This window comes from Natator depressus, chromosome 1 (assembly GCF_965152275.1).
Source record: "Natator depressus isolate rNatDep1 chromosome 1, rNatDep2.hap1, whole genome shotgun sequence".
Classification (NCBI taxonomy): Eukaryota; Metazoa; Chordata; order Testudines; family Cheloniidae; genus Natator; species Natator depressus.
The window spans coordinates 60466938-60482632 of record NC_134234.1 but is presented as its reverse complement, the minus strand read 5'-3'; the positions used below and the strand labels follow the sequence as shown (position 1 = coordinate 60482632).

The following is a 15695-nucleotide window of genomic DNA, read 5'->3' as shown; positions in this document are numbered from 1 at the left end:
CCTCTTTTTAGGAACAAAAAATAAGGTGTCCCACTATCAAGTTTTTCCTCTATTCACATGTTAGTTTCTAGCCTAGTAAAGGGAACAAGGGTGCTGAGTAACATCCCTCGCCATATTCCAACATAAGCAGTCGGTAGCAAGAAGATAACTAACCTCTACTTTTAGGGTTGTGTAACAGGCAAGGTAACCAACATACTGATCACAACAAACAACAAAAATATATGGTAGCCATATAAAATTAAAACACTTAAAGTTATGCCACATTAAATGTTTAGAGATAGTACCATTCATTACGGAATAAGAAACCCATTCAGAAATGTACAACAGAAGAAGCCAGAAAAAAAAAAAATGTACACACTTTTCATAAAGTCCTAAGTATTCTCAAACAGACAGCATGTTTGGCAGCTTTCCAACAGAGATTACATATCTCAAGATCAACACTGCAGTTTTGGTGTTCACAACTCAAAAAAAAATATATCATTAAATTCACTAATATTTTCTAGCACAGATAAAGGACACTATCAATAGTTGTATTTAAGCTTGATGTAATTTCATAGATCTAGTTTTAAAAAGGGGTTAGAAATATTTCAACATGCTCCCATTTTTTAAAGTATAATTACTCCCTTTTACAGCAAATATGAAATTGTAAACACTATTTCTATAAACTTGGCAGGTAAAAAATGCAGAGAGGATTTGCACAAAAACCCTTTGAACCATTTCCAAAAAAAAGTTTAGGACTCACAATTTCACACAGTTTAAGATATTACTCCTACTAACAGCATTTGGCAGTACAATACGCTGTCCCATTCTTAACATACTGAACTCTTTCTACAGATTAGAGTCCTGTGCACTTACACCTCAGACTCATCTGAATACTACAGTAAATTATTAAGCAACTATTTTAGTGTACAGCCATTTAACACAGCAGCTTTTACTTGTACCAAATTTTATGCTCCTACCAGATAAGATGAAGACTAAGTGGAAATAAAAAAAAAGCAATTCCCATTTCTCTAACCAACAGATTTAAAAAGGGATATTCTGATAAACATTTTACATGTATGTGGAACCCTATTAATTTTTAAACCTGAAAACTTCCCAAAGATGAAGGCAGCTATGGGTAATTTATAGAAATCTCAGGCTAGAGTCAATATTTTTAGTTAAGTAGTTTATAAACATTAAAGCTGTTTAAAAAACTTCCTTAATATAATAGACTAACTTATAAAACTATTAATAGGAAACTTTTCTTGCCAGACTTTAGACACAGAGGCTATGAGTTGACGAGCATCCTCACATACAACAGACATCAAGGCAAAATGAAGACATTCAGTACCTTGCAGAAGGCCTTCAGCACATCAGACTGAATCATTAAATGCTATGAGTTCTTCTATAACCACCTCTCTGCCTTTCTATAATGCTGCCATTAAATACATGATCAAGGGTGAAACCTTGGACCCACAGAAGCCCATGTGTCTTTCCATCGTCTTCAGCGGGGCCAGGAAGAAACTGTGGTCTAGTGGACTACAGATGGAGCTGGGACCTCCTGTTTCGAATCCAGGCTCTGACAAGGACCCAGCCAAAACTCTCAACCTCTGTTTCAGTTGCTTCTTCTGCCAAGTGAGGATAATACTTATTTACATACCACAAAAGCATTGTGGGGATTAGTTAAGTATATAGTTAGCCAGTTGGAAGAAATTCATAAGAAATGTCTAAATGTCAACCTTCTTTAATAAAAGAGAAGTTATCCATGTCGGCAAAAACATCCAAAGTTAGCATACACCACCTTGTGCCATATGCATAATCCTGCTGCAGAGAATCTAGTTAAGAAGTTTTCTGAGATTATTTCTAGGACTAATTAATCATACCTTTCCATCCTATAACAATTCTGCTTCTCCAATTCTCTGAATGCATGTTTGGGCCTTCCGATTTGGCTTTCAAATAACTTATCCAATTAAGCAGCCGTTGGAACACATCTAAAGGCCTGCTAAAGAAGCACCATAGTAAATAATAATAAAAGGAAAATCTCAGGACTCAAAGTTTGATTTAGAATATAAATACTATGACCATCAATGGCAGTGTCTGTATCACAAACAGGATTGAGATATTAGAATGTAATTACTATGAGGAGTATTAGAATAGTAAGTAGACTTCTAACCAAAGATATTAAGAATAATGAAACTGAAGGAATATTATTCACACAGAACATTTCTGGGTTTCAGTTTAGTAAGAAGAGATTGTCAAGAGTTAGTACTGTTGAGTTTACAATATTAGAATCAGTTCAGCATATATAAACAAGTAATGAACAGATGTGGGTTCTCATTCAGTAATTTTAACTTGTTCTTCTTTAAAAGGACTAAAAGTTTTCAAAGCTCCTGAACAAGCAAAAAAGGCTCTCATACGCTAAGTATGGACTCTTTGACCCCAATCATACCACACCTTTATTGCTTTGTACTTGTTGCTGTTAAAGAAAATGCCAAGGACTGGAGTTTAGAATAAGCACTGGTTTCTATAATTAAGTTGTGTGCACTGTTGGGAAGATGATATATTTTCCACCACCCCTAAAGACTATTAAATCAGAGGAGTATGAAGGCAGGTCATAAGTAAAGAATTAAAACTAAAAGCTTTCATTTTGAGCAATAATTTTAAATTGAAATCTTTTTAAATGACTTACTAAAATGTTAAGTTACTTTAAGTGTGTGAAACCAATTTTAACGTGGTTAAATTTTTGTTCTTCTGATTTCTGCAATTGCTCTTACATAAATTATAACTGTCAGTTGTCAAGTATCACATCCATATATGGTGTTAGGTACATCTGCCCATACAAAAGTGCTACAGGAGTCGGGTGGAGGAAAGGTAAGGAGATGCTTAGTAGAAGTCTAAATTCCACTTACTCTTTCAGATGATTTAATCCCTTGGCATTGCACAGCTGGCAGTTCACAGACATAGGAAAAGCTAAGGTTAAGAAGGCATTTCCATTTTATATATCTGTTTTTCATTTGAGTGCTTGAAGAAACTCATTTCTGTGCTAAGAATAAAGACTACTCACCACAGAAATCAAAAATTTTGGGTTTTTTTTAATGTTTCATGCTATTGAAAATATTTGAACATGCAGGAAATATTTTTCACCATTTAAAAATTGTTCAGGTGTCTTGTGTTTAGTTGACAACTATTTTTAAAAACTGACACACTTAGTGATAGCATGGAGCACTGTTGATCTATTTGAAGACAGTTTACAAATAAAACTATCCGTGTTTAAAAACCACATTCCAATGTAGGTTCAGTCTGCTGCTTCTGCTATTCTGGAGAATGAATCAAAGTTGTAATGCTCTGGATACGAGGTATACTGGTAAATGTACTTCTGGTATAACTGGAGTACTTCATGTTCAAATCCACAAAGCTGTGCAACTCAGCTGTGGGTGCCATACTGCACACAGCTACTGCAACATAAAATTGGACAGCACATACAATACAAAATATTACATATTCATAAAAGGATGGTGTAAAGATTGTTGTGCAGCCCACAACTGAATTTTCTGACTGGCATGTTTGAAATCTCATCCCTAAAACTCCACTAACATGGTTTTGTTTGGCATTTTTTGGACAGTGCTCTATATTTTGTTCACATGGGCAACAGGGCCTGAATTTTAAAAATTGGGGGCGGGGTGTCAGGAATTTGTGATACATCCCTCCTAGAAATCTTGCAAATTTCTTTTCATGGCCATGCAAACCAATAAGGAAATATTCATGCAAACAGAATAAGTTAGCCAATCATTTAATGACAATGGGACTAGATATGTGGTTAAAGTGCTTTGCTGGATCAGGGCCTAATATTCTACAGTATGAAGTACCAGGTTGGGCGAAGAACACAAGCTGTACAGAATCTCCAGTTGCAATCGGAAGTCCATAACTGAACCAAAACATTTAGTTTACATATTTTCAATAGGCATCAGCATTTTGTTTCTCTTGAGTTATGCACAAATGTATGGTAGGCTTCCACCTCCTGCTCCCCACGAAAAGTTATTGTAAAAATGATGCTACTGGCTTCCATGTTTGTGCTTCAATGATTACAAAGTTGACTTAAAAAAAAAAGGTAGCACCGCTAGCCAAAAAGTAAAGCCATGTTTCCTGAGCTATTCACCCCAATTACCTTCAAAACTCTGCCTTACACCTGTACAATAACCATTGTTGCCTTCAATGAGTCTGCACAGGCAATCCCAAGGGCAGAATTTGTCCCAGAAATGGAGTAACAGTTCAGTGCAAAACAATAAAATTCACTACTTTTCCATAGCTTTGCTGACTTTGCACTACTAGTGAAATATAAATGTAGGCCAAGAATTTTAAGCCTGCGTACCTAAAGTTAAGCACCTACATAAGCCACCTAATTTTCAGAGTTACCAATATCTGGAGCTCCACTGACTTCAATAGGAGCTGTAGGTTCACAACACCTCAGAAAGTTAAGCCACTTATTTATATACGGATTTAGATGCCTATTTTTGCAAATCTTGGTACAGAACAATAAATGAACACCATTAGTAACTTAACTGAATCGCTGTATAACTAACAGCCAATAAATGTATATTAAAATGGTGGAGGAGGAAAGGGAAGTCAGGAGTCACTTCTGATCACTTAAAGAGGAATAAATTTCATTTAAAAGGTCTATTTTAATGGAGTGCTCTGATCTGGGATATAAACATTATGACTTCAATGGGATGGCTAGCTCAAAGAAAAATAGTTGACAGCCATTGTACAATGGAAATACATAATTCTGGTCCATTCTAACTGTAATCACTCATGATTTTACAGTACAAAATTATGAACACTTATAATTTCACTAAAACAGGATACTAAAAAACAAATATTTTACTCATACATATGAAATGTGGTAAATGCTGTCCCTTAACCTCTACATAATATCGAAGTCATGAGAGTCCCTGTTCAATAGGCTTTAGCATGCCATCAATTCACTAACTATTAATGATAAAATATCCATTTAACCATGTGTACTAGCTTTCTTCAAATGCAAGGATTTACCCCAAGAGGCAAGACTATTCATTCTCTGCTCTGAAAACTTCCTTCCCAACTTCATTGGGAGATGAAGTCTTTCACATATAGTTTCTACCATAAAATAAACCAGGTCCAAAAACTGATACTATATAACAACTGTTTGGTGATTTTCATGCAATGAGTTTATGGGAGTTAAATGTTCACAGCACAACAGTAAGTTTCACAATTAAACTTGCGTCAACCGTTTGCAATGGCAGGCCAAGGACCAAAAGGGTACAATTCAGATAGCAGGACCAGAAAAAAACAAGTTTGGTCACCCAGTCTGATGTCGTATTTTGTAGAGCTTCTCACCACATGACTGACATTAATGTCTTTAGCCTTTTTTAAAAAAAAAAACAAACCTCCTTAACAATGGTGCTTCAATCACACATCTTGGGAGTCTATTCTGCTCTCCAGTTGTGCTTAAGAACTTTTCCCTGCCTTCCTTAGCTTCAGGCTATTGTTTCTTGTCCTATCGTGTTTTGAGATTATGAATAATTCTCTTACTTCATTTATATTAGTTGTTACCGTGAAATAATTTCTTGATTGATCATCGTCCCTCACCTGCAGCCCCTCTCCTAGTGTATGGTAAAGCATGAAGTTTATACTTCTACTTAATGTTATACTGTCTCCGGTGTTCTCATGTTAGTTGGCTATTTGCACTCATGTTTTTTTCAGACTTGTTTCCATCCAGCTAAAAAAAGGTCTTCCATTCATGCTATTTTTCTCGCCAAGGTAAATGACTTTACTACTACTTATTCTTTGTCTGTGCTCCAAACGTGTGCTAGCCATTTAAACTTTACACTTCATTAAAACGGACTTATATTGGTTCAAATAGCCCACTGTTTTACTCATTCCAGATAATTCTGCAATCCCACCAAAGTAGTATTATTTACTCAACTGGAACTTCATCATCAGGACTGTAGTACATAGTAAGGGCAGGAAGTTTTGTATTGCCAGCTGACAAGCTGTACTTTCCGATTCTGTCAGACTAGAAATTTTCACAAGAATTAAATTTATTTTAAAAAAATTGAGAAATTTCAAAGTGGCTGCTTTTCAGCGTTAAATAGCTCCAACTCCTTATTTCTTACACATACAAAGGATTTAACCAGACTATGAATTATTTTCAGTTTTTAAAAATAATGAAGACAAAAAGGCACACAAAACTAGAGCGCTAAAGGTTTAAGAAAATTCCCGCAGAGATCAAGTTACTGGCTGGAAAAGTACAGTTCTCAGCTTCTATGACAACCAGCCATATCAAACAGTGTTAGAGGCCAGCAGATAGCAGAAGGTGTTGCTGGTTTCTTCCTGCCCTTCGGTAGAGCCACTGGAATAGCGAGGACTGCTGCAGTGGTTGGTGTGTCAGAGTATCATGGAATGGGAAGCAATGCATCTATGTAAGGTGCCAAAGAGAGCATCTTCCACATGGGTATCCCAAGTCCTCTCACTGAGAGGGCCAGAGATTTGCTCCCATGCCCCCTCCACTTCTTCTCCTAATGCATAATGAAGGAAAGGTATGTAGTGTATTGTCAGACACAATGAAAGCATTGTGTGTTTGGAAGAGCAGTCTTATGTCTGAGAACACATCATGGCCTGAGAGCGAACCAAGACTCTTGCAGGAAATAATGGGGACAGAGCACACTTCTTTCCAGAAGCAGTTGCTTGGTGGAAATGAGAGTGGAGTACCCTGCTTCCTCCCTCTTCCCTTCCAGCAAAGTAGAGATAACAGTGACAAAGTCACTCCTGCTGATGCGTGGCATCCTATTCCACTGTGCAGAGTGCAGAGCTGAGCCCGACAGCATGACACAGCAACAAGAGTGTTCTCTGCATCACAGGACAAAAAACTACATTCACCAATCTGACTCACTATTGGTGAGAAGGTAAGTGTACTATTCCAGTTCTGTTAATAATCAAACTGAATTATGAAAGATCTATTAAAATAGACTCAAACATGCTCTTCTGGGTTCAAATTTTAATGACAATTTCAAATTCAAGGCAAATTTATGAAGTTAAATTTAGCTTCTGAAATTGAAGGATTGTAACAATGATAGTGCTGACAGTCTGGTGTTACAGCTTACACAAATTCAGAAGCTCAATGCAAACCGCTAAAGTACTATGCCATGTTAAGGATGCCCCACAGTTCCCCCACAGCTCCAGTTCACAATGTATAAAACCTATGATAAAATCTTAGTTTAAAAACAAGCGCCATATAAATTCACTAAGTTGTAAACTTAAAAATTAAAAAGCATTAATAAGAGAAAGGATCATGCTATACTCACAATTCTACAACCTGACCTGCTTACCATAGGTCAGAGGTGGTTAGCGACATCCTTAAAATCTCATTTCCCCCCTTTCCTGACTGCATTTGCTTGCAGTTAGCATTTTTTTTTTTTTAAATCTTTACCAGTGTGCTTAATTCACTTGGATTGGTTTTATCCATCCTCCCTTTTCATAACTTTAAGAACCCTTGGACCAATCCTAGAATCTATACACAGGCAAACGTCTCTCAGCCACCTGTCCAATTTTAAAGACATCAGCAATCTGAAATTCAGCGCGGGGGGGGGAGATGGGGATGTAAAACAGTTTCAGGTACTAAACATGCCTTGAAGTCTCCATACCAGTTTTTATGGGTTTACAATCATTTTCCTACTTTTAAAACTGGTTTCTCGCACCCTGTTACTATGTGAAAGACACACACAAACAGGTGAAAAAACAGACTGACTAGAGAGGAAGCAGTGAAAGTGACTTACACATAAAATGCTCTGACGTGCATGAAGAAAACAAGTGAAGAAAAAGATTTGTCTGATCTTTACTATCATTACAAGCAACATTTATGAATGAGACGCAAATTGAAACAAAGTGTGATTTAAATTAACTGTGTACCTATAAAAATCAGTAGAAATACAACAGATTTGGATTTTGTACTTATATGTAAACTAAATACTAAGAGCTGTGCTCTTTATTGCACACATGGATTCCCACTGTGAACTTATTTGCGTATGATGTTAACGCACTGCCTAGGAAGGTGTTATCTTGACTCATTTTGCAATACAAAGTCTACATACATGAAAATGTAATGGAAAAATATTTATTAAGATCTGTTTATCTATTTGAAAGATTTCAAGGGCATTAAATATAAAATAATGAAGAAAGATTTCCATACTTAAAACATCTGAAGATCAAAGATTGTTTGAAATTGACTTGATTTAATAATCAGTCTCTGTGTAAACCGAGACAAGAGCCACCTACAAATGAGATAACTTTATGAAGAATCAATATATATACTCTGACTCAAGAAAAAAGAAACTACCTAAACACCAAAAGGAAAGTTGCCTATATTTTAGGAAACTGGGCTATTAGGACAGATGACAAGTTGAGAGGTTGACATGTCAAAATGTGAGGTGTATCTGACAGGCTAAGAGAACAGCAGCCAGAGGAAACAGCTTATTAATATGGCAGCTGTAACACTATTGCTTTTACCCTCTCTCTTCAATGACTGAAGTTTATAGATTAATTTTCCACCGGATATCCTGAAGGGAGTTCATCTTTATGTTCCTTTTTATGACTTCTCTGCTATATTTAGAAATATAGCAGTCTGACTTATATTGGGGAAATACCAGCTATTATTTCAAAGAGAAAATTCTCTCTCCTCTTAAAAGGGTGTAGATAACAGCAGAGTATTTAACACCCTATGTACTAATAATGGGCACAGGAAAGAGTGCAGTTACTGCTCTAAAGAGGTAATAGGGTTAACAATTTTAGGGCAAAAGGACATTGACACATGACTGTACACACAATTATAAAATGGCTTCATTGAAAGCTGCAATATAATTTACACGAGATACTACATGGGTCAGACATTTCTTCAGATGCATGCTCACAATGGAATTTTACAACTTCTTCACCAGTCCAATTATGCTGTCACTGAGCATTATTCAATTACATTTTTTCCTTCTATATTTTTCCTTGTCAGATTTGGAACCACTTGTGATGTTTACATATTACTCTTAAATCAGAAAATGTAGTGCCCGCCTGGAGTCTAGAATCCCCTGCCCACATTTTACTTGTTAGACATATTTTAGGGTGCCTATTTCTTAGGCATATAGAGTCCACGTACGTAATACAATATCGTTCCCTAAACAGGAGGCATCTAATCTAATACATACACCCTACAGCAAAAAACAACCAAAACCAAGAACACCTACACTAAAGGAGACTGGTGGCTGAGGAGATCAGAGAAAAGCCAAACCAAAGAGATGTCACTTTTAGGAAATGTCGCAAGGTACAAGACTCAGACTCTGTTAGACTGCAAGTGGAAAGGCATTACAGAGCCAACGATCTGCTACTGAAGATACTTTCTCAGTAGCTCCAGGATTCCATCCCCAGATGGAAAGAAAAACATTCCCACTAATGGTATATTCTGAAAGGGATACATGGGAGAGGATCTCGGAGACAGCCAGGTGCTAGAACATCTGTAAATAATCTTTGAATAAGCAGTGGACTGGCAACCAGTGCAGTGCACAGCGATAGTATAGTCTTCTCTCTACAGGTCTTCAAAAAGCAAGCAGCCATATTCTACTCTAAGAGAAGCATCTGAGTGATGTTCAGTGGTAGCTACATGAGAGCACATTTCAGTAGTCTACTTGGAGATGACAAAGACATAAATAATGAGGGCACAGTGTGTGGGAGGGGAAAGGATGTATTCTTTGGCCAGCCAAGAAACTGAAGAAGGCAGCATTCCCAGCAACTGCTACTACCTGGGATTCAAGAACTACAAACAAATCTATCAACTGTGAAAAACAGCTGATTTCTACCCTCAAAATAAGTGTGCAGTCACATACCCCAGCCAATTCCTCAAAACTCTTTCCAATATCAACAAGCATACTGCCATCTTAACTGGTTTTAGCACACCAGCTAGCATCAGTTTTGATTACTGCTTCCAACACTAGAAAAGCAAAGAGCAATGTTCAGGTTCTCCAAGGGAAAACAGAACAAAAAAATCCCACAAAGATGAGCATCACTAGCATAATGATGACACAGTGGGCCCATAACATCTCAATACCTCCTCTACCAGCTTCACATACTTGTTGAAAAGAAAGTGGGCCAACAATGGAATATTGTGAGACCTCTTATGCGAGAGCCCTCATGGAAAATGAGCAACCCTCTAGCCCTCTGGGATCTCTTAGAAAGAATGATTAAAGCCACCTTAAGCACATCAACACCTTATGATCAACAGTATCAAAGACTGCTGATAATATATTAACATTAATATCGAACCCCTTTCAGCATCCTGAGATCTACCACAAGGGTGACAAATTTGTCCTCTGCTAGTTCTCAGGACTTAAACAGCTGTATGAACCTAAGAGTTAAAAAAAACAACAAAAAAAAACAAGCCACCCGATCACCTCTCATTGCGACTACATCCAAGGAGGAAAACCTGAATCTTTCCTTTTTTCATTTATTTTCAAGGCTATTTAATTCTGTCCTAAGTTACCCTCCTCTCACATTAATGGAATTTCTTCTTCTCTGGGCTTATCTACACTTACCAGGGGATTGACTAGCAGAGAACGATGCATCGGCGGTCGATTTAGCAGGTCTAAGACCCGCTAAAATTGACCACAGTTCGCTCTCCCGTTGACTCCTGTACTCCACCGGATTGAGAAGAGAAGGGGGAGTCGACAGGAGAGCATCACATGGCGTGCACCCCATGGTAAGTAGATCTAAGTTACGTTGACTTGAGTTACACTATTCACTTAACTCAAATTATGTAGCTTAGACTGAATTTCCCCTGTAGTGTAGACAAGGCCACAGACTGTAAATTCTTTGCAAGAAGTACCATGTCCTCATATGCATTTTTACAGAGCCCACTACAATAGGGCCCTAATCCCAACTGGGTTTACCACATACAGCTACGACATTAGTATTAAATAATAATGGTTGTAAATGGCTGTTGCCAGGACTGCTACATTCTGTACAGGAAGCAGAAACCTTTGAAATTGACACAGTTACACACTGCCAAAGAAACCAGCACACGCACATACACAAACACACAAATTAAGATACCCAGTTCTCATCTATTTTTAAAAAACCCTCATGTTTCAAGTGTTTAACAATGGTTCCTCGGAGACTGTACTACAGGCACATCAATTTCAAAGGCCTGTGCAGAACTGAGGGACTCCAGCAACAGAACAGGGCTTTAAAGTGGACACTCCAGGAACGAAACATCCAACTGCCTCAGGTTGGGCTCAAAGAGCAGCAAAAGTGCTGTTGGAAGGGAGGAACAGCAGCAGAGAACCACTGAGAGAAAACATCTAGGGTCAGAGTAGTTTCAACAATTTGTTTTAAAATAATCTCCTCTCACCCACCACCACCCCAGAGCAGCCCCACTCCACCCCCATATTGCCTGAAGTGGCTGGCCCAAACCTTCCATAAGGTATTCATTCACAGCAGACCGAACCATGATGATGTCAAGATTCAAAAAGGAAATCTGAGATGGAGAGAACTCTTAGGCTTGTAAAATATACCTAAAAATAAATCTCAAATAGTTAATTGTATTTAAGAATTGCTCCCCAAAAAACTTTAAGTTACCTAAGTATACCACCACGCTCCAAAGCATACTTTTCCAGTCAACTATACACATTGTGTGTACATATAATATAATGAAGGGAGAGACAACCTGCTAAGTACTACTACACATAGACAGTGTACTCATGCAACATAGTTTCAGAGTGCACTGAATACAAAAATTTAACACAGTAGCTGAATATGTCATGACCTGAAAAACTGCTTTTCCTAACAAAGCAGGTATCACAACTATATCTGCAACGTTATACTTATTCATCTTATGAAATCACTGCAATTGTAATTGCAAACTAATGTACATAAAAGTTATATGGTTTCTTCGTAAAGTTACTGGCATGATCTTACCTCTCATCCTCACCATCAACAAGATGAGTTGTCAATGGCAGTACCTTCAGTGGAAAAAGGGAAGCAGAGGATGTTATGTTGCTGCCGCTCCCATCTGAAACAGCCGATGCTCCACCACCACTTTCACCACTGGCAGCTTGAGGTAAACCAACTAAGGAAGGATCTGTAGGGCGCCTCCCATCTTCGATTTGGCTTACAACTGACTGAGTTAGTGATTGTGCAGAGAACTGGGTAGTGCTGAGCGGTATCTGTTGTGGCACATTCTGTGCCACTGGCATACTTATACTAGTTGTTATCAAGGGAGGCTGACTAACACTTTGAACCAAATTCCCATTTTGCACAGCTGAAGCTTGTGCTATGTTCTGTGATAGACCCAAAATTACAGGAGCAGAAGGTATACCAGGAGGTACATTTGAACTAGCTTGACTTGGTGCAGGAACAGTACTAGTAGAAGGTATAGGGCTAACTGCAGGCAATGGTTGGCTGGTCATTCCTTGAACTACAGTTTCCACTTGTGCCTGGGGTTGTACAGATAAAGCATTTTGTGAAGCAATGACCATTTGCGGAGGAAGGCTTGAAGCACCAGCCTGTAGCCCCTGCTGAATTATCCCAGTCTGAACAGGCTGCACCACTTGTGAAGACGGAGGAGCAGCACTTTGCTGCATAACTGAAGGTGTAATTTGGTTTGCAACAGGTGGCTGCTGCACCACAGCAGGTACACTTCCTTGTTGTCCAATGTTAACAATTTGACCACTAGTACCTACAGATGGCATTGCTGTCTGAGCATGTGCAACAGGCTGAGCTGGTGCCACAGCAGGGTGTACTTGTACAGAAGGTTGGATGCTTGGTGCCTGAGCAACAGGAACAGGTGTTCCTGCTCCTACTCCTGTAGAGCTGGATTGCACAGCAGGCACTGGAGGTTGAAGTATCTGCTGATGTTGTATGTAGTCTGGTATGGTCCCAGTCACGCAACTCTGATTCACTGGTTTAACTCGTGCTGGGGCCATCTGCGTAGGAAGTGTCTGTTGTTGTCCATACTGTAACTGCTGTTGTGGTACAACAGGCAAAGTTTGCACAGGCTGTGAGGGTTGAGAATATGGTAGCTGCTGTTGAGCCACACTTGGAATGGCAGGTTGTTGGTGACCTAAAGATGATACACCTACCACATTAACTGGAGTTGGCTGAACACCAGTAACAGTTGTTAGACTAGCCTGCGCTGAAGGCTGGACTCCTTGCTTTTGCTGTGGATAGTTTACTTCTTGAGAAGGCAATTGTACTTGTGAAAGCTGTGACTGAGAAATACTCTGTGGTATACTGGATGCTGGAATAGTCTGAGGTCCAGTACTACTAAAATCCATCTGCTGTGGACCCACACTTTGAAATGTCTGCTGTTGTATCACAGTAGGTGCTCCCATTTCCCCGCTTCCCACACTTTCTGTGTAGTGACTCAGTGTGCTTACATTGCTGCTAACAGAACTCCCACTGGTGCTCTCCCTTTCAGAAGTCACTTCAAATGGATTTTGTTTTATAGTCTCTACCACTTTGTTTACTGCTACTCCTTCTGTAACTGCTACAGTGTTTTCTTTATCATAGAATTCAGTGCATATCCATCTACCTTTTTTAAAAGGTTCAGAACTAGAATCTAATTTTACGACTCTAAACCTTGATGTGCCAGCTGCAGGCTGCTGCTGACTTGATCCTACTGCCATTCCTGCAGTTGGATTAGTAACAGTATTAATGATATTAGAGGAAGCACTCGTACCATTGCCGACACCACTCAAGATATTCACATTAACATTGCTGCTCGCTCCAGACAAAGCATGTACATTAGCAGCACTTGTGATGTTGCTTAAGTTTATATTAACGTTACCAAGCATGCTGCTTGTCATACTAGGACTACCACCGCCCACGTTACTTAACGTACTAGTTCCAGTAACAGGACTTACACCTACACTGCCAGGAGTACTCGTAGTGCGAATATTAGACAGGGCAGATGCAGGTGTACCAGTGGATGATGCAGCAGAAACTGGTGCAGTTGTGATAACATTGTCAGAGCTTCCAGCTGTGGACAGCTTTCTAAATGATGGACTTGGGGGTGGTCCTCCAGAAGCTGGTGTACTGCCCACCCCAGGATGCGATGGATGATGATGCCCATGATGGTGATGATGAAGGTGGTGGTGATGGTGACCATGATGGGGGTGAACATTTCCATTGATCACAACACTCTGCTGTGGGTGATGAGGTAAAGGGGTATGCTGCTGAGGAAGGTGAGGCTGGTTTGGAGAGATAGCCCCAGGAGTCTCAGCCTCTTGGAAGTTATTTAAAGTCTCTTCGGAGGAGCTCCGTTCAGGTTCACCCAAGTCAGTGGCCCTGGATAAAGAAACATCCAAAATTTCTGAAGACGACAGGTCTTCAGTGTGGGACTCATCCAGGTCGTCGTAGCTTTCCGTGTCCTCCGCTATGCTGTTGTTAGAGCTCATACTGGCGGAGATCTGAGCTGGGGTCACGCTGGTAATTTGAAAGCCACTTTTCTTTTTCATTTGGGCTCCAGCCTGTGCAAGAGGCTGTGGCTGGAGTTGAGACTGGGCGAGGAGGTTCAGGCTTTGTGGAGGAGGGGGTGGAGGCTGTGGACCCGCCGATGAAGATGCTGCAAGAGATGGAGGCGGCGGCTGGATGAGCAGAGGCGGCGGATAATCCTCGGTGGAGAGGGCACCGCTACCAGCGCCGGTACCTGGTGCATTGAGCGCAGTAACGCAGCTGCCGCCGCTGCCCCTTCTAGGAAACATTGCCGGGTGCGCCATCTTCCTAGCACTAATGTCTGCGGCTGAGTCAGGCTGGTGCATTGTACCGGGTTTATTTTAAGAGTGCAATTCCCCGGCCCGGAGAGAGACAGCCACACAGTTAGCTTTGCATGCAACCCAGGGGAGAGGCACCACACACACTCACAACCCCCTCTCCCCGCTGGCGCACACAGCACAGGCTGAGACGCCTCGACACAGCCGGCACTGTCACTAAACCGCCCCTTTTCCTCCTCCTCCTCTCGGGGGCTGGGGGGGGGGGGGCGAGGCCGGGTCCCTCCGCCGCCTTCAGATCAGAGCCAGTGAATGTGACACTTTCAGTCTTTCGCCGTTCACTTTCCCCTCCGATCTCCACTCCCCCCGAGCCCTCTTCTCCGGGGGGGAAGCAAATACCCACGTTATCCGGCCAACTCAGAAAGCAACCGCCCGCCCCCCTTGCCCGGCTCCCAGCCGAGCTGTGTGTAGCTACAGCGGGGTGACTGTGGGCAGGGCAGAGCAGACCTCCCCGCCGCGGGGCCCCGGGGGAGCGGCCGCCGCCGCCTCTGGCGGCCGGGTGTGGAGGAGAGGCGCGGGGCTCTCGGGGGCTCCGCGGAGCGGCGGGCTGGGGCGCCTAGCAGCAGCAAGGCGCAGGCGGATACGTACAAGGCTGGCACGCAGCAAGGCGGCGGCGGCAGCCTGAGCCGGGCAGGGACATTCCCGTCAGTGGCAGCCATGGAGCTGAATCATTTTGGGGTGGTTAGAGAGAGAGAAGGAGGAGGCCGGAACAAGCAGCCAGCCAGCCAGCCGCCCTCCTCCCCCAGGAGAGCCCGGCGCAGGGAGGGGAGCCGGCCCAGCCTCTCCCCCTCCGCCGCTCCCTCTCGCTGCGGCCGGGCGTTCGCTTCAGCCGCTCTGCCCCGGCTCCCTCGGGCTCACGCCGAGCTCCTCTGCAGA

The 15695-nt window shown here is 41.2% G+C and overlaps 1 protein-coding gene and 1 long non-coding RNA gene across 3 annotated transcripts in view; both read right to left on the bottom strand.

The window, feature by feature from the left end:
- The window catches only part of TSC22D1 (TSC22 domain family member 1), a 133540-nt gene extending 118518 nt beyond the window's left edge, over positions 1–15022 (bottom strand). The window contains exon 1 of one of the 2 annotated variants that reach the window (XM_074961150.1): positions 11968–15022. In XM_074961150.1, coding sequence (XP_074817251.1) covers positions 11968–14810 — 2843 coding nt within the window. In that variant the 5' untranslated portion in view covers positions 14811–15022. The remainder of the gene's footprint in view (positions 1–11967) is intronic. The other variant, XM_074961140.1, reaches the window with a different exon arrangement.
- On the bottom strand, positions 1926–3395 carry LOC141992329 (uncharacterized). Its single transcript, XR_012640572.1, has 3 exons — positions 3333–3395; positions 2889–2923; positions 1926–1978 (listed from the first exon to the last, which is right to left on the bottom strand). It is a non-coding gene; the product is annotated as an uncharacterized LOC141992329 (long non-coding RNA).
- Positions 15023–15695: the final 673 nt, after the last annotated feature.